This window comes from Python bivittatus, unplaced genomic scaffold (genome assembly GCF_059951505.1).
Source record: "Python bivittatus isolate LINGU-HERP-01145 unplaced genomic scaffold, Pbiv_v1 ctg000480_np1212, whole genome shotgun sequence".
Lineage (NCBI taxonomy): Eukaryota > Metazoa > Chordata > Lepidosauria > Squamata > Pythonidae > Python > Python bivittatus.
In genome coordinates, this window is record NW_028277075.1 from 27,851,228 (window position 1) to 27,877,458 (window position 26,231).

At 40.2% G+C, this 26,231-nt stretch overlaps 1 protein-coding gene across 9 annotated transcripts in view; it reads right to left on the bottom strand.

Moving 5' to 3' along the window:
* Positions 1–2,924: 2,924 nt before the first annotated feature.
* RGS6 (regulator of G protein signaling 6) overlaps positions 2,925–26,231 on the bottom strand; it is a 250,205-nt gene continuing 226,898 nt past the window's right edge. For 6 of the 9 annotated variants that reach the window (XM_088145566.1, XM_088145565.1, XM_088145564.1 and 3 more), the window contains 2 exons: positions 20,083–20,136; positions 4,997–11,469 (listed from right to left, as the gene is read on the bottom strand). In XM_088145566.1, the coding sequence (XP_088001692.1) occupies positions 11,419–11,469; positions 20,083–20,136 (105 nt within the window). In that variant the 3' untranslated portion in view covers positions 4,997–11,418. Of the gene's footprint in view, positions 4,775–4,996; positions 11,470–20,082; positions 20,137–26,231 lie in introns of those variants that run through there. The other 3 variants (XR_015797013.1, XR_003084542.2, XM_025165674.2) reach the window with 3 other exon arrangements.

A 26,231-nucleotide genomic window follows, 5' to 3' on the forward strand; every position in this document is an offset into this window, starting at 1 on the left:
AAGAATACTGATCTGCTCTTTTGGTTTGCCCAATAAAGGTATTGGCCAACCATGGATTTCTGATTTGTTTTCCTAACAAACCAACAAAGCTATCACTGTTTTGCTTGTTTTTAATGGCAAATTGTGATAAAATCAAGATTTCAAGAGTGAAGTCAGTGGGTAAGCAGTGGGAGGCAGAACCATCACAAGGGCCAATGATTTTGTTGTTGTGGAAGGCAACTGATCTCCATATATTATTTAAGCTATACATGTTTTGGTTCCAGAAGAAAAGGAGATGTTTGCCCTGATTTCAACACGATCTTTAGTGGGTTACTGATGGATGGCAGTTGAAACTGACAATTGGAGATTCCATAGTATCATACAGTTGGGAGGAACCTTGGAGGTCTTATAATCCAACCTGTACTGCATGTGACAGTTTTTGGGAAATAAGGGCGAAGATGCTCAGCGGCTGGATGTGGAAGCCTCATACAAACTTTTCCAGACTGAAAGGAGGGATCTAGACTGGCCAGTAAACATCAACTTGTCTGTGCAAGTGAATGGCTGAGTAATTTGGCACTTTGTGAGATTGGAAAAGGAAAACTAGAATAACTGCATATCTCTGTATGTGGTTAAGCAACATTACTCCATTATCTATGACTTTTGTTATTGTCAACACATACAATTCTCAGATAAAACAACTGAAATGCTGATTCAAATGGGACAGATTTAGACAAGTTGACCAATTCTATGATGACCAATTCAAGAGTTTAGCCGAAAGAACCAATCACTTAGGTTTGGACTGATGAGAAGTATTATGAGCAAAATAAATTATGGAGAAAATAGTCCAACAAGAGAGACTCCATACAAGGAACCACCAAGCTTTGCTAGGCAAGGGAGGAATAAAGTTAGGCTCTATCCTATGGTGCCTGTAATACATTTCCCATAGGATTTCTTCTCTTATATGGGATTGCAGTTTTCATCTTTTTCTTACTTTCCTTCCAAGGGTATCTGCAGGGGGTAAAAAAAGTCAATATGGTGGCTACAACTGCTTATGTGCACTAAAATATATTAAAAGGGGATGGGGCTTTGATTTCACAGTCAAGACTGCCAACTTCATCCCTCTCCCTGCCTCTGTATTCTCCATAGTAGAATTTCTTGCCACAGCTATCAATGAAAATCCGATTTTCAAAGCAGCATTCCTTTTTGCAAAAGAAAAAAGAAGAAAGGTTAAAACTCTTCTTTTAACCTCTGAGAGTAGCCCTTTCAGTATGGCTGAAAGAAGTTATAAGGGCCCCCCAAAAATGGCTAAGAAACTGCTTACATAAAATCAACAGAAAGATGACTTTGAAAGTAATAACAGATTTGCTGTTTATAAGTATTTTAAAGGATGTCAGAGAGAAGAAGGGGGATAATTATTCAAAAGAGATGTTGTTTAGAATAGGAAAGGAAAAAAAGTGAGCTGGAGTTAAAAGCTCTTAGATTTATGTTCAGCAGTAAAGAGAAACATCTAAACTGCAAGAGCACTTCAACCACAGAACAAGCTTCTCAGGGAGTTTCTGACTTTCAAGCAAAGGAATCAGGACATCCCAGCTGATGGCTGTTGATTTAACATGCCCTGGGGAGACTATTGTTTCCATTACACCTTTTCCACAAAGGAGTGAGGAAATGTTGAGAATAGAATCATTATAAGATGTGACTCTGCCATTGTGGCATATTAGAAGTTTTAGATATGCCATGGAAGTCTTAGATGTTGCGTGATGGAACAAAGGTATTAGGTGCTGTATTACTCCCCTGCTCTCATAGTGTGCAACTGCAACTGAACATGTAAAATGTTTGTTCTTTAAAGGGCTTTGTGAAATTTCGGAACTTTTCTCTGGATAGAATGAAAGATGAACCAAGCTGGGCATCACTGTCTACATTTGCACTACATGCTAAGGTGGGTAATTTTTTAACCTTGGCTGATTGAATTTACCCACTTGGTCGGGCTCTCACAACCCAAACTATAAAATAATCACATTATCTGGGTTTACATAATACAGTGAGCCACAGAAACGACAGTGAAACCCAACCTTTGTTAAAATTACTCAAATTTAGCATGTAGTTCAGGTGGAGCTACTGTTCATACAGAACACTTTTTGACCAATGGAGCTGAAAGTTACTGAGTTATGAAGCTTCAATAGCTTCAGTTCTAAGCTGGGATTCAGAGCCAGGAGCACAAAAAAATTCCCTGTAAAATACCGGGGCATCTGAATATAGTCACATGTGCATTGTTGCATGCCATAATCCCTTGATTTAGGGACAGATGTGCTGAAATGTCATATTCCATTTCCGTTAAAGGAAACCTCAGTAAGCATGGCATTAAGAAGAAAGTCACATGAGACAGGCAGAACTGAGCATTCCTAAAGCTTCCCCTGTATACATTTAAAACAGCCATCCCAAGGCAAGGACGTGTGGTAGAGTGGATGAACGGTTGAAAACGTGGCACTGCGTACATCATGCCTGCCTTGGTGTGTTGGTTAAGCTTAAAACAGTCTATCCCAGTCTGGCATCTGCTAATCATGTTGGGACTACAACACCCAGGATTTTCAATATATCTGGAGGACACCAATTTAGGGTAGGCTGTTGGAAGGCACAAAATAAATGTTAGACCTTTGCAAAATATGGGCATCTGAAATGTCACACACATACAGAATTCTGGATCCCTTCTGACTTATCTAAAAGAATTCAAGACTGTATGAGTTTGCTGCTTTCTAACTTAAGAAGAGAGGTAAGTATTTTTGTTGGCAGCAGAAATAGTGGCTTGTGTTGAAGGATGTGCACAGAATCAAAGAGCAAGAGAAGCAGTGGTAACAAAGCTCTCCCTGATGATGAAAAAGGAGTAAATTGGAACGCTGACATGTTTAGTTCCTTGAAAAAAAAACATACAAAGCCATATATTTGATATTTTATTTTATTGCAATATGATATGCTTTTGTTTATCATCAAGATGCCCAGATTGCAGGAGGGTGAGCTAATTTACCTCCAGAAGAAAGGTAGAAAGCACAGATGCTCTGATGGTTGATCTGCATTGTTGCTGCACACATTCAATTCTCCCTGCAGCCCCAGAGCAGACAGCCTGCTGCCCAGTTGCTTGGGGTGGGAGGCACAGCTTGCATTGGTGCGTTCCAGCTGGCCTGGGACTGTGCTGCCTAAAGGAGCCAAAGGGTAAATCATCTGTACATTTCTAGGCCTGCTGATAGCCAGAATTGCTCACTGGCCAACAGCTGCTTTTTCTTCTCTACTGCAGGATCCAGTGGCTGCACAAGGTCTCTGCTGGGCAACTTGTCCTTCTATTAAAACCACAAGAGAGGCATTTGGAGAAGAGCTAGACAACCTTGAATGGAAAATAAGGGGACAGCACACGTATAATAAACAGCTTGCACATAAGGAACATACACACTATCTAAGGAGAGAACTACTCCTTCTCTGACTGCCTTCACTGAGAAAGATGTTATTGCTAAGGCCAACTGTTGATGCTGTTCTGGAAGTGGGGGGGAGGAATCTCTGACTCTGTAGATATTATGAGGCCACCATCCATAGCCAGCAGGTCCAATGGTGATGGAAGTTGTAGTTTAGCGAATCCTGAAGGTTCACAGGTTCTAATTTCTTGCCTAGAGCTTTACAGTGTCGTTCTAAAATGTGTGAAAGAAACTACAAGTCGCATCTCCTTAGCTTCTCTAATTATGGCATAGTTTGTCATATCATGAGTTAAATAGTTTGATCTATGATTAAGTTCCTTGATGTAAACACAGCATAACATCCATATTAAGTTTTTATTTAGTTGTTCCTAAAGTTGTATCGCATCATGAAAGGGGGAAGTGGCATCACTGGACTGACATGAATCTGAGTGAGAAGGAGATGGTGAATGTATCTTTGATGTGCTAGTTCTATAGAGAGTGAGGTTTGGATAGTGGGAACCATTCAGACATATAACCACCTGCAATCTGAAATGCTCTAGTTTCAGAAGCTGTATTATTATTATTATTTCACTCTAGATGCCCATTTGACAAATCATCTCAAATAATTCAGTTTAACCTTGCATGACTTTGAAATCCAAAATTCTGATAAATGATACTGTTTTATAAATGTCCTCTTCTTTCTCTGAGAAGTGTAACAGGCTTGGCCAGGCCAATGGGCCCATATATGTTAGTACTGTTTCTGCCACTCTGCAGACACTTAGGTGGGATGAAACGTGCTCTTTGTGGCACTGTTCAAGAATCTCTGATACAGAATGTAGCTGCCCAATTCTTAAGTGGGGCTGCTTAAATGGGAGTGATGTAACTCTGGTGCTAAATGCTGCACTGACTATGAGCTACAAGACCCAATTTAAGGAGTTGATGTTGCTTCCCCAAGGCCCATCCAATCTGTACACCAGTGACAACCGGGGGGGGGGGGGGGCTTGCTTGTGGCCCTACAGAGTAGTTAACTTCCAGACTGTGGACAGGACAGTATTCTCAGTGGCAGCATCCATATGATACATCTGTCTCCTAGGCAAAGTCCATCTGCTCCCATACTGTTTTGTCTTTAGCAACAAAAGATATGCAGGTTCATCAAGACACTGGTAGGATAACAACTGCCCCAGAATCAGACTGCCTTGTAGACTGCTTTCTTAAACTGAACTTTGTTTAAATTTCAGTATACTTATTGACTCTTAGGATTGATGAGTTTATTGGTGATTGGTGTATTCAATTGCTTGCTTGAAGATTGTATATATTGTTCTTCGATATACTGACCCAGTTTCCTTTAGAAAGCAGAGCTGCATTAAAAGCAAATATCAATATTAATAATTTGTAAATATTTTAATAATTAATGTTTTAATAATTCTGTGCCCCAGAATATTTGTGTGTGTGTGTGTGTGTGTGTGTGTGTGGAATGTGATCATCAAGTCACTCTAGAATATTTTCAAGAAGTAAATGTTCCAGAAAGTGGTTCACAATGTTCTTGTCACAATTCAGAATGTTCCATGCCTGAAATGGAGTTTTACACACAACTAGAAACGACTGGTGGATTTACTTGTAGTGGTGTGATCCTAGAGGAACTATTAGATGGTGGAAATCCTTGTGACTTCCAAGTGGTGTAACTACCTGTAAATGAAACTGCTTGGCTTTTCAAGAGGATCTACAAAATTCTATTTCATTATCAAATAAAGCAAATCCAAAAAGCTACCAAAAAGGGAATTTCTAGTGTGAAAATGGAAACTGATTAACATTCCGTGAAGCTTTAAAAATAATGTGGGATGCTAAGTCTTTTCATGCAGCCTGGTCCACTATGAGTCTGTCTAATCTGGACATAAACTCAAGGTTCCTATATGTCTATTCCAGCATCCATGGTGAGATTGCTAATCATAGATAAACATGTATGGCTCAGAGTGATCTCACACCAAAATTATGTATAATTTTCTGAAAGAAAGAGTTTCTCATTCCACAATATGTCCTGCTGCTCCATAATGTAATGCATTGTTCACTGTATTAGCAGTGAAAGTGACAATCAGTAAGCAAATACTAAGCTATAACCATCCAGCATGGATAGATCTATGCTAGCCACTATGCTTTACTTTATACATTACCCAAATTCTGCTCTGTTCTCTGCTGGGCTTCTCCCAGTCGGTGAATGGCATCAGTCTGAGTACAGCATCTGCAACTGAGAATCGTAACCAAACGAGTAGGCATCCACTGACCATTGTCATATATTCTTTTCTTAGTCTCCTCCATAAAAGCCTAGCACTGTCGAGCAACTTAAAGTGCTAGATAGATTAAAAACAATTTGAGGTTACGAACTTCTGAATGACAGGGCTCCAGCTGGAGGGCAATGTTCTGAAAACTTGTTTTCAAGGTAATGTGAGGAGGATTGAAGGTCCCAAGGTGCTTTTAACAATGAGTTTTCCAAAAAAAAAAAAAAAAAAGATAAAATGGGATAGCCCAGGGCATGTTGAGTGAATTAGATGCCAAATGTTTGCCTCTTTGGGAAGAAGGTAATTATTCTCAAGCCCTGTGGGATAAACACATGGAGTGGGTTGAGTAGCTCACCAGTGTGGTTTGGGTACTTCACTCTTGTACCTCACTGCTTCTCTGTCATGTTTCCTGAAACACGAGAATTCATTTATGGAAACATTTCTTGGTTACTGTTAGAATTCTCTCAGGAGGAAAGCTTCTCTTGGGAGAAACCGCTGCCCCCAAAAGTGTGCCTCAGAAACGAGGCTGGTGATGTTGCTGCTCTCATGGTGGGTGGGTGGGTGGGTGGATGGGTGGGTGGCAACAGTCGTTTCTGTGGCAGTTGTTGGGGGAAATAAGGAAGAGGGAAAGGGAAGAGGGTTCTGCTCGCTGGTCTCCCCCACTCACCAAGGACAGATCCCTTGCTGAAGGCCACCTGTAGCGACATGGAGCCCTCCAGAAAGCATGGAGCAAGAATAGCAGTACAGCTGCTGCCACAGAGCAGAGAGGCCAAATGGGCAGGCCAGTGAATAAGAGCAGGGATTGCTGTGGTGGAACATGGGGGAGGTTTCCAGTAGGAATAGTAACCTTGTCGAATACATTATTCAAGGTCACTCTTCCTACCAGAGCCAAAAAAAGAAAACATTGGTGCTTGATTGCACTCTGTTCTCTTTGTAAGCCAAAGCCCTCCCTAACAAAAAGCCCTATGGCCGGATGGCAGGGTGGTCCATCAGTAGGCCAAATGGAACCCTGCAAGTCACCCACCTCCCCATACAGCACCTCCATGTGACATAGAATATTCATCTAGAAGTGGGTTTGCTGTGTTTTTGGTGAAAAGGTATCCCTTTCCTCCCAGATCTCTTTGATCCGGCCTTTGCACCAGGTTGCCCTGAGATGGAAGGCTTGATCTCCATAAATGGCAAGCAGCTGATCATAGCGCCAAGGCAGGGAGGCACTGTCCCTCCGGTGAGATTGGAAACAGTGGGTGTGCTTTGGTTCCTTTAATTAAACAGTGTCATCTAACTGGATGCAGGACACATGAATTCTCTGTTGCAGTGACTACCCTCTGGATGGCTCGCACCGTGGTGATGTTCAGAAGGCTATTGAAGACCTGGCTGTTCTCCCAGGCTTTGGGGAATTCAATGGTTGAGTCGCTATTGAGTGGGGTTTTTTTTGTTTATGTCTGTCTTTGGGCCACCTATCATTTTAAAATTATAATTATTGTATTATTCTTATTTTTAAAAAATGGTAAGCCACCCAGAGTGGTTAAGAATCAGGGGGCCTCAATTCATTAGATAAGTAAGTAAGTAAGTAAATATCTACTTTCCATGGCATCTTTTTGTAGGCTGTGAAAATGCTTGGTACAACAGCAATAATACACATAGATGGGAATGGGGGAGGGGGAAATGTTTGGTAATTCTTTGTGGAAAAGGTGAAGTAATTGGTATAAATTAGTCAAATTGCAGTCCACTTGCAATATCTAGTATAATGTTTTGAAGTATCATAGTACGGCATGAATATGTAATATTTTGGACACATTATGCAAAGGTCTCTCTCTCTCTCTCTCTCTCTCTCTTGAGAAGTCTATCATGTTGGGAAAGGTGGAAGGAAAGAGAAGCGGACAACCAGGAGCAAGGTGGATAGACTTGATTACAACAGCAATGGGTGAATTATTGAAAGACCTGAAGGACCAAGTTGGAGACAGGTCATCCTGGAGAAGTTCTATCTATGAGTTGGCACTGATGGCACATAATCCATCAAAAAAGAGGGAAATGGGAAAAGATTGTCATTGAGGCAAAGGATCTCAACAGAGGAAGCATATACTATTATAATTGTATAATAATATAATACTATGGGTAGGAACATTGGAGAAACTCTGTGTGTGCGTCTGTGTGTGTGATGGGGTGTATGTTGTGGGAGAGAAGAACCACGATTATGTCAACTCCGTGTCATGACAACATTCTTGACAACAACAGCAGCAGCAGATCGTTTTTAACTGCTGTGTAAATGGTAATAGGTTATATCCTGTTCAAGTGTGGATGAAGTCCACTACCTTTAGAGCCTGACAATTCCTCTCCTTTGAGGACCCTTCCCTTTCCCAGGAAATCCTGGGTGCTTGGTTGATTTGACTAGTTTGGCTCATGTAAGGCAATGCAGTTCTGTTGGGGTGTGTGAGCCTGACGAAATATTTCCAGTGGGTCAGGAGATTTGTTTAAGATTTATTAGCTGACTCACTGTAAATCTAAATTTAACATTTGACATCTGTTTCTGGTTGATATCCATGGCATCTCTATTGCTATAGTAGAATTTAGGAGTAGACAATTGAATCAAACAAGATATTTAATTAGTTGGGTAGACAAAAATGAGGAAAGTTGTGAAATAAATGGCAGTTAAGAAACTGGCCAATATACAGTAAACTTGTGCCTGGCCACTTCATTTGTACTTAGGTAATGGACAGCTTAGTGTGGGAACTTGTACAGTTCCTGCATGTATAAGGGAAATATTTAATTGAAAAGAATCAAGGTTTATGTGCTCATAAATGAATACACATCTAATTATCTAAATAACATCCTCTCTTCCTCTTCCTTCAGGTCAGTCCTTAAAGTCCAAATTGTTCATGAAGTCTTTTGTTTAAGACCTTCAGACCTTTCCTTTTCTGGAACTGGCCTTAAATATGTTGAACTGAGCTGAGTATTTATCCTTCCTTGCTTGCTTTTGCATCTATCCTATTTTTCTTTCTTTCTAGCCTTTCCTTTTTTCGTCATGGAGCTTGCTGGTTTTTGGTTATACTCCCTGATGTAACCATCTTTTGATGGCTCTAGATCAGGAGTGGGCAACTTGTACCGCAGCCCCATTTTTGCCTGCCCCAGAGCTTCTGAAGATCGTGCTACTAATATTTTGATTTCATTTTTTGCAGAAGGCTAAAAATCAGTGTATAATTCTCCACTGTATTTAGCATATCTATTTTGTGTTATCCCCCAGCAACAATAAGCCCAACATTATGACCACCAGGTGGTGAAACCAGGTGGCCCTTGGAGTCCAATTTTTTGTACTGCATAAAGTGTGGCCCTAACTGCATAAAGGTAATCCCATTTTGTCCTAAATGTTGGGAAATACAGCTTAACATATGATAGAAAATCATAATCACAATGCCTTTTTACAGGGCAAATGGCAGTATAATAGGATTTTATAGATGCTGAGAGCAGAAATAAAGAAACAAAACATAAACAAAAACTCCCATGCCACAATAAAAAATTTGTAGCTGGAATTGTGCACATGTACTGCATAATACAATTTTTAAAAGCTGCCTTCTTTTAAAGTAAAGTGAGAATTCTGAGAAACATATATATCTAAATGGGTCACCTCACTTGAGTGCAAAAATGTCAGCACAAGTAAGGCCATCTTTATGACCCCATATATATTCTAATCAATTTTGAAAGATAAAACTGATTTTTATCTACAGATCCTACAGACCACTTTCCATTGCAACTGGTTTTCTGGCTTTTAGTATCTTTTGGGGAGTTACACAAACAATTTCTTGATTAAACAATTTCCCTCTCTCAGATCTAACCATTGAAAACAATTTGGAAAAATCAGTTGGATGATTTTCATTCCTGGACGAGTTTCCCATAATGTTTTTGCCCATTTGCTATATTGTGAAAAAAATCTTATGGTTATACCATGCAAGACTTTGAAATGGCCAGGCTCTGAAATGTTTACATGAATTAAAAAAAAAAAAATCTCTGAATTTTTTTTTTTTTCAAGCGATTGAAACTTGATTTATTCTTGGATAATTACATTTTAAATGACCCAGTTAAGATTTTAGCAGCTTAATTGACCGCTGATTTTAGCTTACTGTGCTAAAAGGAGTAGATATGTATTATATTTTCAATCAATTCTGTTTACTCTATTTGACTAATACCGTGGGCTAAGCCAAGTGGGAAAATAAACAAAACGGGCAGAATTAAGTAATTATTCCACTCCCATCAAATCTCACCTTCTTAAACATGGTGTTTTTATATAACATGGATGCGTAAAACAGACCTGTGTAACTTGTAATGTGCCAAACTAAATGTAGCTCACCACCAGCCATGGTTTGTTGCAAACATGAGATTCAATAAACCTGTGTTTACTGCTTTCTTTGGGCTACAAAATAAATAGAAGAGATGCCAGCTTCCTGGCAGGCAGCAGTACACAGCTGGATCATGTAAATGGTGGAAGCCTGACATAACATTTGGATTGTACTGCTGGATATGATCATTTCATATGTATAAAATGCAAATCAACTCCACTGGGATCAAATTGCTCATATGGAGCTTGGAGTCTGATCCCACTGACCGTAGCATGCAGGTGGTATCCCAGAACATATTCAGAACAACTGATGTTATCAGTGAAGAGCTAAAGCCACTTTTGAAAAGATGTTTCAAAGAATGATGGCCAGAAAACAAAACAAAAACCCAAACAAACCCCTATGCCTGTTTTCTCACAAAGACAGACTGAAACTTTTTCTCTCTGAAGTCTGGTTTATTGGACCTAGACCAGTGTTTCTCAACCTTAGCAACTTGAAGATGTGTGGACTTCAACTCCCAGAATTCCCCAGCCAGCATGGCTGGCTGGGGAATTCTGGGAGTTGAAGTCCACACATCTTCAAGTTGCCAAGGCTGAGAAACCCTGACCTAGACAGTTATAAGATAGAAGACAAATGACTCATGTATCTATAGAAAATTTGCATGTGGATATGAAGAAAAGATTGTTTGGGTGCTCCTTTCAGTTCCTTGGATTAAATTTTTTAATCTGCATTTAAGCTCTGCGGTGGCAACCATTTTCACCATGTGACATTTCTTTCAGACAAAGGAAAATCTTCTGGCTTTGGAAAGGATGCCATCTGAGCCATTAATGTCATGTCAGAGATTACTATTAATCTACTGCTCGGCAGAACGAAATGTTAGCTCTACCTAGATATGTGAAAGACGGATAGATACGGCTGTGGACATGCAGCAGTAGCAGCTAGGAGCATGAGAAAGCGCCTGCGTTTTGAAGACTGATCTCAACCAGCTGTTCTTTCCCCAGATTTCTCTTAGGAGTGCTACTTTAAATAACACTGATGGCTCTTTCTCGCTCTCTTCCTTTGCCTGGATTGGCCTCCTTTAGACAGCAGTGGTGTTCCTCTGAAATCAGATTAGAAACAGTGTCTTATTGTTAGAGACTTCAGTGCCATTACAAAGCTGTGTAAGTAAGAAAAGTGTTGATGTAAACTACAGGAAGAGGAACCTCCAGTGGGTCAGACTCTCCATCCTAGAGCCTTTTCCCTCCCTATGTTTCTTCCGTTGTCTGAACGTGCTCTCTCCTTTGCTCTCTCATTCACACCCCCCGCAGTGACCCGTGTGCCCCCAATGTCTTTCCTTGGCCGAGGAGGTGGAGTGCAGCGGTCTTCCGGAGATGTCAGCAACTGCTAGCCCAGACGATGCTGTCAAGAAGATTGCATCAAGCCTGCGAGACGCTTGCCTGCCAGTGACTTTCCCTGGAGGAACAAACAAAGGGGAAATGGGGAGGGGGGAAGGAGAAGCCAAGGATATGAATTCATCTTGTGATTACTTGGTAACACAGGCCAGATTGCTCAGTGATTTTCAGAAGCTGGTGGGCAAGGACCAATTAAGGAATGAAAGGTGGTTGTGATGACACATGGGGATAAAAGAGGAGGGATTATCCCATGGTTCTTCTAGATAAACATTGTTTTGGGCCAGGGAAATATAGTCAAGGTCATGCCTTCCTTGTGGAACAGTCCCACTTTCTGTACCGATTTTATGGCATTTACAAATATGATCAAACTGTCCTTGACTTGGTCCAAACATTCAGGGGAACCCAGTTATCTCTTTGCATTGTTGGAAAAATGTGTCTCAAAAGGACAACTTGGAAGTCTTGTCCAGATGCACTCCCATTAGACATACAAGCAGCACCATTATACTCATTATGGGGAACATTGGTTTCGAGGGGCTCTTCCTGCCAATCTGCAAATGTTTACATTCTTCTTTTCTCAGGATCTCCCTTGATGTGGTGAGCATATTCAGTGTGGTTCCCCCCTCTCCACAACCTCTACTGCATTTTCATCCCACCTTCCTTTCCAGTTGCTGCAATCAACATCCAGAGATACTGGTCCAGCTCAGATCTGTTTCCTTGATGCAACTACATCAAGCTCTTTCAGGCCAATCACTGGGTTCATAATTTCCCAAGGGCATTTGTAAATACCCAGAATTCTCAAAAATGGTTAATTTAGAACTACAGGTTCTATACAAAATTAAATGTGTTTTAGTAAATTTTCCCATAGCAAGGGCCTACTTGGTTACATAGAAGGATAAAGTTATTCTACCATTAACTGCTATATTGCAAAGAAAAATAACCCCAATTTTTAGATATCAACTTCCCAAAGGGAGAATAGAGTAAAAAAAAAAAAATTAGTGAGAGAAAAAAAAACCCTGTGCAATGCCTGACTCCTCATGTTGTCAACCTAGGCTGCCAACGCCATTTGAAAGCAATTCTCAAGCTTCTTCTTCCCCAATATCTGTATATCTGACACACTTATACAGGTAGTCCTTGACTTACGATCACAATTGAGACCGGAATTTCCTTCGCTAAGCAATGTAGTCATAAAGCAAGATGTCATGTGACCGCATTGCTTAGTGACAGCAATCCCAGCATTCCCCATTGTCATTATTAAGTGAATTCCACTGGTCGTTAGTCGAGGACCCACCTCAATCCAAGCCATTCCAGCCTTGGTCCCTCCCAGCCCCAAGCCTTTGTTCTTCCAAGGTAAGGGACTGCCTCCCCTTCAATTCCTCCCAGCTGCCGATTTCCCCACCATCTCTTTCCTTTTGGATGCCCTGCACCCTGCCTTGTGGGGCAGCAAACAGCCCCAGAACTACATGGCTGATTACCATGCTGTGGCTCAGGGCTTCTTGGCGCACTGCGGCTCTGGGGCTGCAAGAAGCCCCTGAGCCGTAGTGCGGTGCGAAGCCCTTTGCAGTGCAAAATCTAGCCCCAGCCTGGCCCAGCAGTGTGGCACAAAGCCACAGCCACCCCAGCTCAGTCCCAGCCACAGTTGCCCTCGCTACTGTAATGGAAGGCTTGGGCGAGGAAGATACTGGAATGGAGGATCAAGGTTATCAGGAGGGAGGGGAAACATTCCAGAGCAAGAGCCTCCTCAGTCTACCGCAAGAGGGTGGGAATAGAAAGAGGAAGAGGCTAGCCCCTCCCTAGGGTTTCATGCAGTTATATCCACTAGTTGCTTTAGCATAGGTTTAGTCTGGTGAGATTCTATTAGGTGCAAGCAAATAAAGGAACTGTACTGTACTGCATTGCCTCGTTGTTGCTCTTGGCAACTACTCTGTACTCCGAGGCCCTTCCGCCCTGCACTCTGCCGCCCCTTCGCTGTCTTCTTGCTCCGGCTGATGATGAGGTGTGCCTGGCCCTTTCTGAGGCAGTTGCTGACCATGTGAGGCCATCTTCCCCAGGTCTTGTGAGGAAACTGCCGTGCACAACTTGGGGAAGAAAGCCTCGTGCGGCCAGCAGCTGCCTCGTGAAGGGCCAGGCCAAGCGTGCTTGGTCAGCAGCCGAAGCAAGAAGACAGCAAAGGTCAGCTAGGGTGGCAGGGGCCGCAGAGTGTCCAAAAGGGCATAGATGGGGGGAGACAGGCAGGTGGGGGGAGTTGAAGCACCCCTGTGGTCATAAGTGCAGATGGGCTGCCAAGCGCCCACATTTTGATCATGTGGCCGTAGGGGTGCTGCAATGGCTGTAACTTCGGGGACCAGTCGTAAGTCCCTTTGTTCAGCGCTGCTGTAACTTCGAACGCATGTCTGTATGCGTGTCTATGTGTATACACTTTCCAAAGCCCATGTAAAAATAGGGAGGAAGGTAGGGCCAGGAATGAAGTAATAAAAACTAAGTAAAATAAATTGTCTGTAAAATAATTTACAAAATTAATGACCTCAGTCACCCACACAAACCCTCATCACTCCTGCTAGTGGATACAATCAAAAAGAAGGGGAAAAAATGGATGAAATGGGGATAAGAAGAAGCCTTATTTAGGCATTACAGAAAGGGATACAATCAGCTAAGTAATTAGTCCCTATTTTTAAAGGCATCCAGGCTTTGGAGCAGCAAGATCTGCATTCTTTGGCACTTCTTCCTCATTCCTGTTTTCAAGAATTACCACTCTTCCTATCTGGGACTAGAAGATGAGCCTCACTCCAATTAATTGGAGAAAACTCAAAGAGAACATTTCAAGGCATTCTGTCCCAAATAATTGCTCTGAGATCACAATGCCTGTAAAGGCTATTTCTTTTCACCTTCAACACTTCTGCTTTAGTTTGTGCTGCTCACACAATAATACAGAACACAAGAATTTATTAGAATAACGAAACTAGATTATTTTCAACCAGACCTGAAAGTCACACTATGTATGCTTTATAATGCTTTCATTCCTGAAAATCAATGTGCAGCCTTCTTTTCTTGATTTGCTCCCAGTCACTAGCTCTGCTTGCCAACTGAATGTTAAAGATCTGCTAGCCAGCCAGCCAGCCAGCCAGCCAGCCAAAGAATGGATGTATGTGCAAGATAAGTGTGCAAGACTTACTGACTGCATGAAAGAGAGAAGGAAATCCCCTCATTCTGAATTTCTTACATCTTACAAACTGACTCAGTCAAGCATTTGAGACTCAGGTTGGCCTTTATTTCTCTAATTTTCTTGGAAAATAAGAATGGGGGTTGTGTGTGTGTATGTGTGAGTTATTCCTGATGTCTTCTGCTACTACTTGTAATTCTTTGTATCCACAAATCTGTTGACTGTCCAGCTCAGTGTTTCTCCACCTTAACAATTTTAAGAGGTGTGGACTTCAACTCCCAGAATTTTAGATTTCAACTCCCAGAATTCCCCAGCCAGCCATGCTGGCTAGGGAATTCTGGGAGTTGAAGTCCACATATCTTAAAGTTGCTAAGGTGGAGAAACACTGGTCCAGCTGAATGGATTAGGCTGGATTTTAGGAAACAGAAGAAAGAACAAAATAAGCAATTAGTTTATCTTTTCTTTCTTCCTTTAAGAGCAGACTCAGAAGATCAACACACAGCTAGGTTTGCAGTAACTTGAAAACTTCCCTTGTGGCACTGTAATAATTTTGGGGACAATTTCTCTAATATCCACAACAGGGTATACTGGGTACATAACTGAACAGGCTAAGTAAGGCAAGCCGGGTATTAATCAGCTCCTCTCCCCTATCCTGCCCTCAGCAGCTCCTAGAGCAGCATATCCCACTAGCTTGCCCTCAGCCCAATCTTTCCAGATCCTTCTCTTCCTTCTCTCCCCAGTTTTCTATTAGCTGCCAATGTTCTTGGTTTTTCCCACTCCTTCCACTTTTGCCTAGCATTAAACAGCCATTCTGTGCATGGACCAAAACACCCAAAATATGTGTGTTTTGTTTTGGGCATGGACCACCCAAAACTAGCTGTTTAGTGCATAGAATGGCTTTTTACTAATCCCCAGATAGTTGAATAAAGTCTGAACTCCTTAGAAGAAAAAGGTGCTGGTTTAAGTTCCCCAGTACAGGTCCAAATGCTGTTTAGTGCTGTAGCACTGGAAGGTTAAGATTAAAACTGCAGAGAATTGCACTTCATAATTCAAACAGAAATTTAATAGTTGCCTTAATACTTTGCTAAAAGAAGGTAGTTTTCTGTAACTACACCCTCAGCAGCCCTATTCCTCTACATTTCTTAATTTCTGAGTAGCTAAAGTACAGTTGTAATACTGGATGATATATGATTGCCACCCCAAGAGGCCCAACTAGAAAAAACTTTCCAAATGGTCTTGCTAGCTTCAATCCATTTATAACAAACAGGAATATATCTTTGAAATCCTTAAAGGTCTCTGTGAATCTATGATCACTCCTTAAAGGAAAAGGACAAGTCTTCATTTTTAGGGAGCAGCTGTTACTAATGGAGTCCAAGAATTCTGAATCTTCTGAAGGTGCAGTTTTGAATCTGCAATTTTGGGTGGTCCAAATATCTTTGTTAGAATCAGAGGAAGAAGCCAAAACACTGCCCAGCTCCAGGAAGGGCAGAAAATCAAGGATCCAAAGACATAAGCTCTCAGGTGAGAAACTGGCATTATGAATAAAAGATTAATCTACATTTAGAAATGAGGATTTTTCTAGATGTTCTGAAAAATGCCCCTGAACTGCCTTAAATCCTGCCCTGATTTCTGGATTACTACTGCCTCTTGACTTATTTCTGGAGTCCACTTCCCCTTGACTCTGCTTGATGTGTTGCCTCTATATCACAATCCATGTTCGAAGTCTGACTTGACTTTTGGTACTTGGATACTCCTGCTATTGACTAGTGGTCCTGCCCTCCACAATCAGGAACAGGATAGAATACTCCTTCTGCCCCAGGCCCAGTCCTTCCAAACAGCTTGGTGAGTAATTGGGTTTGTTTCTGGCAGCCAGCCAGCTCCCCCAGTTTCATACCCTGCAAACAGTTTATCTTTTGGATACATACTAAGAGGAACAGAAATGTGTATTATAATGGGTAAAATTAAAGTAAGCCAGCAAGTTGGGAAATACTGATACAGATGCATACCTCCTCTCTGAAGTATTCTCTTGGCTCAGATATGGAAGTCTATTTAATGTCTCTTCGGGCAAGACACAGCACTACTCCTCAAATTCATACCGTACAATGACTCCAACTCCACATCCCGCGCAACAAGGAAAAAATGGGTATATACCCACTTGTGTCTCTATCCAATCCTTGTTTTTAAAGTTTATTCAACTATCTTTTTGAATATGAGATCTCAGAAGACATGTTTCCACTCTGGAAATTATCAAGATCAATTGCAATATCCTAGGAATACCAAGAGATTATATTTCCTGGGATTAAACCTATGGATTATATTCCTTAACTCAGCCATATACTGCATTGGGCCTCTTAGAATCTTTACTGACACAAAATCCTAAAAGGGGTATGACACATACGTTATTGAACTGAAACAGACCACATTCCCCGTTTGTTTTTAACATATGATTTTGATACAAAACTAAGGACCATATCCTTTTAAAATTGTCTTTTATTAGAATGTGAAGAAAAAGAAAGAAAAGATACATGTTGAAGACACATGAAGAGTAATATAAACTGAGAAAAAAAGTTTAATGCTCAACAGAAGGTTTTTTAAAGCAGAAACCAAATTAATAATAATATTAATATTAATAATAATAATAATAATAATAATAGCAAGAGAACATAAAACCTGCACAGATGCATTTACATAAAAAGGATCAAAGAAGGTGTTAAATTAGTATACATAGAATAAGAAATGATGACAACACAAGACAGACACAGTTTAAAATATATATAAAATATATATAAAACAAAAGCAAAACAAATACACTCAAAGCTTGTTTATTGAATACTACTTTAAAAGAAATTACGCCTATTTTTCTAACTGCAGAGGCATAATCTGGATATTCCAATTATCAGCTCACCCCAAGAGCCATACAGGTATTGATTAGGTCCATTCAAAAGGTGGCAATGGGATGGGCCAACCAAACCTTTCATTTGAAACTCCACCTGACTGCTCTTTCTAAAGTATGTCCATGAACAATGTCTGTGACATAATCCAAAAAATTCTATGTGCAGCCTCTACCATGTGTATAGAGAGTTGTTGCCCATTTTCAAAAACTGTAATTTTTTTTTATGTGCTTCGTAGGGGTTAACTTAGTCAGTAAGTGTGTCTCCATAGCACAGAAAACATGTAAGTATTTAACACATGTAAACATGTCCCCACAAACATAAAAAAACTGTCATCAGTTTGTTTATGTGCTACTTGGGAGGTAATTTTGTTTGTAAATTTTGGGTGTGTTATTTCCACAGCACAGAATACCTAGGGTGTATTTCAAAAATTAAAAATCCTCTGCCCCCAATCTCATAGATCTTAAAAGGCCTCTAAATGTTGTGATCTTCAGCACCAGAGGTGCAGTTTCATAGTGAGTTGGTGCTTTGTAGGTGCACTTAAAAACAGAATCATGAACTGCCAGAAGCACTTCCTCTTCCAGTATTTTTTTTTTTTTTACCCCACAACAATATCCTATGTGGTAGGTTGGGCTGAGACCTAAAACTGGCCCAACATCACTCAGTGACCTTCCCTTAGTGCAGGGTTCCTCAACCTTTGTGACTTGAAGATGTGTGGACTTCAATTCCACACACCTTCAAGTTGCCAAGGCTGAGGAACCCTGCCTTAGTGCAAACTTGAATCTGGGTTTCCCAAGTCCTAGTCCAGCACCCTAACTACTCTACTCTACTTCAGATGCCTGACTTCAGATTTAAGCTTCCCTAATTGTAACCCAAACCAATCAAAATGAATTATGGGAATCAAAAGAATGAAGATGAATATACAGTGTTGTGGTGGGAGAGACAAAGACATCAATTTGTTATACTATAGGTGGAAAATGTATGGCACTCCAGGTGTTGAAATACAACTCTCGGCAAAAGCTGGCCACATTGCTAATGATGAGAAATGTTGAGAGTTGAAACTCAGCCCCATGGAGAACCAGACTTTCCCCATTCCTATTCTGTGAGATATAGGGAGAGTCAGGATAAATAAAATGAGTGCTGCTTTGTGCAATGGATAAACCATGGAATTTACGGTCATCAGGCCAATGATGACTTCCCCTTTAAAAGAGCAGCAGGTTTATTCATTAAGGATAAATCTCTATTATCTCTATTTAACTTAGAGCTCTCCAGAAATGTGGGAAACTATAGGGACTGAAGTCCAACATATTTCAAGATCATGAAGTTGGGGAAGTCTCATCTATATACTATCTCTAGAATTAGAGGCAGACATTTCTGACTGAGGTGTTGGTCTGGTCCAACAGGTTACTCATACTTTTAATGAATGGACAGTATGCATTTTATTGAGTTTTTTCCATTAATTCTTAGGGTTGCCTAAGTTCATACAGTAATTTCACTATTCCAATACAGCACATTTTCGAGTCCCTCTCCCATCATTCAATACATGCTTCCCACCTCCCCTGTTTTCATGGAATTCTCCTCATTTTCTGAAGCAATTTGCCAAGTGGCACCAGGAGCTACTGAATAAGAAAAAGTATTTTTAATTAAATGTGTGAAAGCTCATTTTTCTTTGCCTAAATAGTTCATAGTATTAATGTTTTAGTATTTTGGATTACCTTCTCTGAAAATATTTGAGAAACCTATGTTGGTCAACAGAACTGTAATAGTTTTTGAATACGACCATGATTGTATTCTGTGTTGATAATAAATAAAAAGGTTTCGTTGGCCATTACTGGGGGCCTGACTGGAAATAGGTTTATTAAACATTGATAAAACACATTGTGAAAATGAGATGCCAAGAAAACAGAGGTCATCCTAATCCAGTGTTGTCCAAACTTGGCCACTTTAAGATGAGTGGACTTCAACTCCCAGAATTCCCCAGCCAGCATGGCTGGCTGGAGAATTCTGGGAGTTGAAGTCCACTCATCTTAAAGTGGCCAAGTTTGGACAACACTGTCCTAATCCATGCATCAAAGCCATGGTTCTGTGTAAGCTAACATATCCCAACTACACTTACTTGATATATAGAAGCCACAACAAATCATGTGCCAATAATATGGAAATACTGTAAATGGAAATCCAATCTTTTGCAGGGTCACTACTTTCTTCTGGACCCAAACAATCCCATCCTCTTTTTTAAAAAGGCAATGTGTGTGGAGGCATTCTGCCGTTACAGAGAATAGGAGCTGTGTGTGCATCTTCCCTACTCTCATCAAGGATAATCTAAAAAGGGGGAGAAACTTTATGGGGATAGGCCTCTCCTCTGCACATTTACACATGACCACTGCAGGGGAAGGAAGGAGAAAACCAGGTTCTATCATGTTTTGTGGGGATCTTTCTGGATATTGCAGATCAGAGAGCTGGCTGTTTAGTTAAAATGCAGATTTTGAAATGTTTTACTTTTTATTGCATTGCCACGATTGAAGAATACTACAGAGGAGTTAAAAAAAAAGTTTCCAAAATTAAAAGTAAATGCTAAACAGAAGAGGGAGGAGGAATGAACAAAACCAAAAACAAATGAACTTACCATACTGCGAGTGAACTTTTCTAGGGAAGTTCTACGACCTTGCTCATTCTCGGGCTTTAGAAGGGGAAAAAAAAGTTAGGAAGGGAAAAAAAATGCAAAAAAAACAAAAACAAAACCAAAACCAAAAACAGAACAAAAAGCCCTTCAGCTTAATTTGGCTTTAGAAGTGTTAGCAAAAGAAAACAAAAATATTAAACATCTCAAACATATGGCAAGTGCTGTTCGCAAGAGCAAAGCAAGAAGAACTTTGTGCAATCATTTTGTAGCTGCTTTTCTTTGGGAAATGTTGCACTCCTTTTTTTTTTTAAATAGCTGTGGACACATAGCCCAAAGTTACATACGGTATATCAAGAAAATTATTTATAATGATGTATTCTGCATCTGTCAACTCTCTATGGCTCTTTCAAAATAGAACCAACATTTTTCAGTCAGAAGGTATTAGTCTGTATTTATGATGGAATAATCCACTCTCTCTGTGTCTGTGGGTATGCAAGAAAAGCTAAGAAAAGCTTGAGGTAAAACAGAATAAAAGAGGATTTGATGACCTCATCCTATTCCCCCTTCCCAACTTTATTTATTTAGACATTTCTATTCTATCTTTCTATGACAAAATCAAATCCAGGGTGCCTTACAAATAAAAATGATACTCCTTTCTGATGCACCTGGTGTGCTATGAAAATTGATCAAATTATCTGTTCTTTGCTTCACTTTATCCCTTGGAACGAAAATCCTATGGTGGTCTACTCAAAATGAATCCCATTGTGCTCAGCTAGACTTACTCCCACGGAATTATGCATAAGACCACTGAAACTGTTGGCATAAGGTTTTGCCAGGCTACATACAAAACAATCAAATTACTATTATTTATCTGTTATTCTTATTATTTGGAAGCTACAACTACAAGAATTTTATTATAATACAAGAATTTTACTATAATAAGAACTTCACCAACACTATAGCTATATTACTGTTCTCCAGAGAAACATGATTCAACTCATTTGGCATAGAACAAATCTTATTAAATATGAATGAAAGGAAGATTTCCCAGCAAACAGGCCATTTAGCTGAATAAAGGAATTGCAATGTTCAGGGCCAAAGCCATCAAGACATGACCTAAGTCAATTCACCTGGTTTCAGTGGTGAGAGATGGATTTGTGGATGCATTTGGCACCATTACTAAATCAGTAGAGACTTTTTTTTTATGAACAGAAAAACAAATACTCAGTTTCAGTTCCGAATTTCTTTTCATATATTTTATTACTAGTCAGATTTATATCCTATATAATTTATATCCTATATAATCCCCACTATCCCTCCAATTTTCCCCACACCCAAAATAGATTACAGTAGAGTCTCGCTTATCCGACATAAACGGGCCAGCAGAACGTCGGATAAGTGAAAATGTCGGATAACACACAGTAACGATTGAGTGCGGTAAAAAAAAAAAAAAAAAACCCGATCCGCTGCACCTGTTGCAATCGATTTCTGCATTGCAGCGCCACACCGTCAGGAGCAACTCACGCTCGCAAACAAGCGGCACACTTTTCTCATCGCTGATTTATGCGTGTTGTGTTTTTTTTAGGGGCGTCAGATAAGACAGAATGTCGGATAAGCGAAGGTCAGTTAAACGAGACTCTACTGTATATTAAATTCAGAGAGAGTTAGTGGCCCAAAGTCACATTCAGCTTTCATGGCTGAAAGTGAAATTGAAGCTGGATTCCCAGGACCCTAAGACAGCCCCCCTGCCCCCACCTCCTCAGGAAAAAACAACAACAATGATCTAAAAAACGAGGGAAAAAGCATAGTGAACCTAACTGCAGAGCTTGGCTTTGTGTATTAATTAAAAAAAAAGAAAAGAAATTACAATTTTACTTTGGAAATAAATGTATCCATCATGTGTAAGGTAGACAAGAGTGGTCCTTGTGGTGGTCCTCACTTAGTGACCACTCGTTCAGCAATTGTTCAAACTTACAACAGCGCTGAACAAGTGGTACTTATGGCTGGTCCTCAGAGTTCTGGCTGTTGCAGCATCCCTGTGGTCACATGATCACTTTATGACCTTCTGTGCTGGCTTCCTATAAGCAAAGTCAGTGAGGAAGCAGGAGATCACAAATAGCAACCATGTGATGTCCTTGCTTAACAACCTGCGGTGATTCGCTTAACGATGGTAACTGGAAGTGCCAGACTTTCTGTTGCTAAGTGGTGTGGTCACATGACATTGCACTTTCTGCTTAGTGACAGAAATTCCAGTCCCACTTGTCATTAACTGAGGACTACCTGTACAGGCTAAGTGCTTTGGAAAATTGCCTTTCTTGTTTTCCAGGGCTACTATTACACTTGTCCTGGTTGCAGAACTATAACAATATATACATATAATGACAGAGACATACAGTATACATTTCCTTTGGTTTAGGTTCTGGTGGAACAAGAGTGGAAAAGGAAGATGGAAGATTGATTCTCTGATCTGCCTTACATAGATGTCATGTCCTAACCTAGTAAGCTTTGGATGTAGCCAATTAAAATTTCCAAAATTTCTTGTTAGCATGGCCAGTATCATGGTGGCTGGGAAATGTGGAAGTCTTAAACTCCATAATTACTGCTTTGCAGGCCTCTTTTCTAGTCATGTCTGTGCTAAATGAATTCCATTGATTGGTTATGTAATTCTAAAAATCAGAAAACATTGCCCCTCATAGTTCAAACAACTGATGATTTGATAAAACTAACCTAGAATTATTTCCCTAAAAGCTGTTGTGCTGAAGCATTTGTGTTTCTTCTGTCTCAGTCTTCCTCACACATCTTCAAGTCACAAATAATTCTAGGGTAGTTTCATCAAATCATCAGTTGTTTGGACTATGAGGGGCAATGTTTTCTGATTTTTAGAATTACATAACCAATCAATGGAATTCATTTAGCACAGACATGACTAGAAAAGAGGCCTGCAAAGCAGTAATTATGGAGTTTAAGATATGATACTGTGAGGTATGTGAGATCATTGAATTTTTGAACTTTTCTGTCATATTGCCTTTAAATAACTTTTCGTTTAAGATCAAAGAGTAGAACAGGACATTTAGATGTTTAGGGCCAAAGCTGTACTAGCATAGTTTTCTTTGAGTGACCTCTGAACTACAAATGTTCTGTTTCCAGAGGCCAGTGTGCTTTCCTAACATTGCAAAACATTTTAGTAGAAAGGGGAAAATAGGATTCCAAATGTGCAACAGATAAAAAAATATGGAAACAGGAGACGCTTTCAAGTGATGCTTACATATATTTGTGTGTGGAATTCTCATCTGAAGCATTATAGGGGTTTTTTTTGAGAATTAAAAGCTGTGTGTATCTGAAATAGATTGGAGCTGTATATGCATACATACATACGTGTGTGTGTGTGTGTGTTTGAGACCAAATCTGTTCAGATACTATACTATGTAAAAGCTTATCTAATGAAGCAACTATGGTATGAAAACTGACGGTCCCAGTTGAAACGTCAACTGAATGTGAAACCACACCATGTTCATATGTTCGTATGCTATTTTAGTCTTCCCCAACTTGGCAGCACTGGCTGGAAATTCTAGGAAATGCAACATATCAGGAGGTTGTCAAATTAGGGAAATCTCCAACTATTTCTTTCACTCTAACTCTCTCTGCCCTAGGCCATTTCACACTATTGGAATTGGCTTACTAAGGATGACGGACCAACTGAAGGAACATCACACTTTGTGAATCTTGAAAATCCACTATAGTTGTATTGAGGTTACAGCCCTAAACACACTAAACATAGTTCCTAAAGCTTATAAACAGAACAATTCTATCCACTGAAGCCTGGATGCAGTATCTTTAATTACTGTAAATATGGAATCCATACATATAAATAGACAGGGATTGGCTTATGTAGTTTTCAAACATACTCTTCTCCCAAAGACATAAGGGAGGGAAGAACAACTACAAGACAGCAAGCCAACTCACTGTTGCAACCAACCATTGGGCATGGCTATACAGAGTTAAAATAATTAAGAAATTACTCACTCCAGTTTGCTGCAGGGAACTGGATGAGAATGTGTGGATCCATATGTTTACTTATTCAGCTCTTTGTTCTTCCTTTCATTCCCTTGCTATCTGTTCCCTCTTGCTCTAATCCACCAGTACTGAGTCCTTCAAAAGCATCTATTGCCAAAGAGTCATTACCTCATATATGGACATTCTTCCAAGGAAATGGATACATGGATTTAAAACTACCTACGGCTAAAATTGAGCTTGCAGTAGCAATAAAACCTCACCATGAAATAAACATGCAATTCATTGGAACAAACTTGGGAATAACTATCACAAGCTATGCACAGATAGGAAAAAAAAGTGTTATGATGAGTGAATGCTACACTAGGAGGAAGAAATAATATTAAAGTGATGTAGTTTGAAATATAATGAAACTTTGTTTCAATTGGCTAACTTGGAGGAGAGGTTGACCCAATATTCATAAATGTTCATTACATATAAAAGTATGTCATTACCGTGGTTTACATCATTTGTGTAATGATGTTATCACACACGATGCAAATGACATAATCTGCATCAATTTATGCCATTTGCATGATGGTCATTATGAAAATGGTGCAAATGACCTAATTTGCATCACATCAGGCCTGTTGCATGTGAAGTCTGTTTCATCAAGGGCTGCTACATTCTTCACTTCCAAGTTCTGATAAATGAGGCAAACTCTGATGCCGCCTATTTGACTCTTATGTCAAGAAAGAGAAATACTTGCAGATCACCTTTTTCCCCAATCAGCTTTCAGAACAGTAGTTAGGTTGTAAGAAAGCCTAATTAAATTTATGCCCTCCCCAAAATTTTTCCTGCCAGCCAGGGTTCAGGGATGGGGTTTCCACAGACAGCTCTGGCATATCCTCAGAACCTCCTCCAAAGTGGTTTCTTTTCTTCTCTGAGCTGAGTCTCTTGAACATTTTTAAGAGCCTGAATACATCTTATGTTCTCTTGCAATAGTAATGCTCATATACACCTTTTTCCATTTGGGGAATAAAATAAAAAAGAAAGAACACCGGGAAAGCTAAACCCATGCAATACAGCATTCCCCAATTCCTTCTCCTTCTCCTTTTTAGAGTCATAGAATCCTAGTGTTGGAAGGACCCATTTAGGCCATGAAGTCCAACCCTCTACCCCATGCAGGAGGTTAAGGCATCCGAACAGATGGTGCTCCAGTCTTGGCTTGAACACCTCCACCAGAGGGGAGCCACCTCTTCTCTGGAGAAGAGCTCCATTGCTAACTTGCTCTTACCATGGAGACTTCTTTAAACATTTAAAGTATGCCCCTCTATAAAAAGTGGAGTGTATAATCCCATCTTTAAAAAAAAGACAGTAGCAGTAGCTGATGAATCTATCACCGCTATAAGACAACTATGCTACAGGTACTTAATTATCTATAGATATTTATTGTATAGAGTCAGGATTTTGTGCTACTGCTTTGACATCCAAGCCAGTACTATGTTAAATACTTAGAATGAAATCTGATATTTTTGTCATGTGACCATAACAGAGAAAGCAAAGTGGGGCTTATGACCGATCATCTGGCATTCTGGACCCCCACTGAAGCAGTTCCAACCCAACAACAGCCATCAGGTAGAGTACAGCCCACCAGCTATGCAGGCCTACACAATAGCTTAAAATCAGCTTAACGGAAAACCACCAAACTAGATTCAGTAGAAGTGGTCTAATGGCCATTGCATTGCTGTTTCCCATTCCATCCCGACTTAATACCATATCTGCCACAGAAAGCCCTCTGAAGTCAATGTCTGGGATGAGAGAATGTCTCTTCAGTTCAGAGACTCAATATGGCTCTCACAAGAGCAATCAGCATGTAAAATACAGCTCTGAAAAATACTTGCAAACTCTTGATACAAAAGAAGTGCTGAAGGATTCAGTGAATGTCACTGAAGTATTCCACACATTATATCCAACCTAGCAGTTCTTTCTTTGTGAGTCCACAGAAACATGCAGATGGTAAACTTCTAGCAAGAGCTTGTACCAAAAATAGCCCCATACGTACATCTCTGCTTCACTGCCAAAAAGAGCTCTATGCACACATCTCTACTGCTCATGAGAGAGTGCCCCATCCAGTCAGCATCAAAGCTTTGCTCACGATC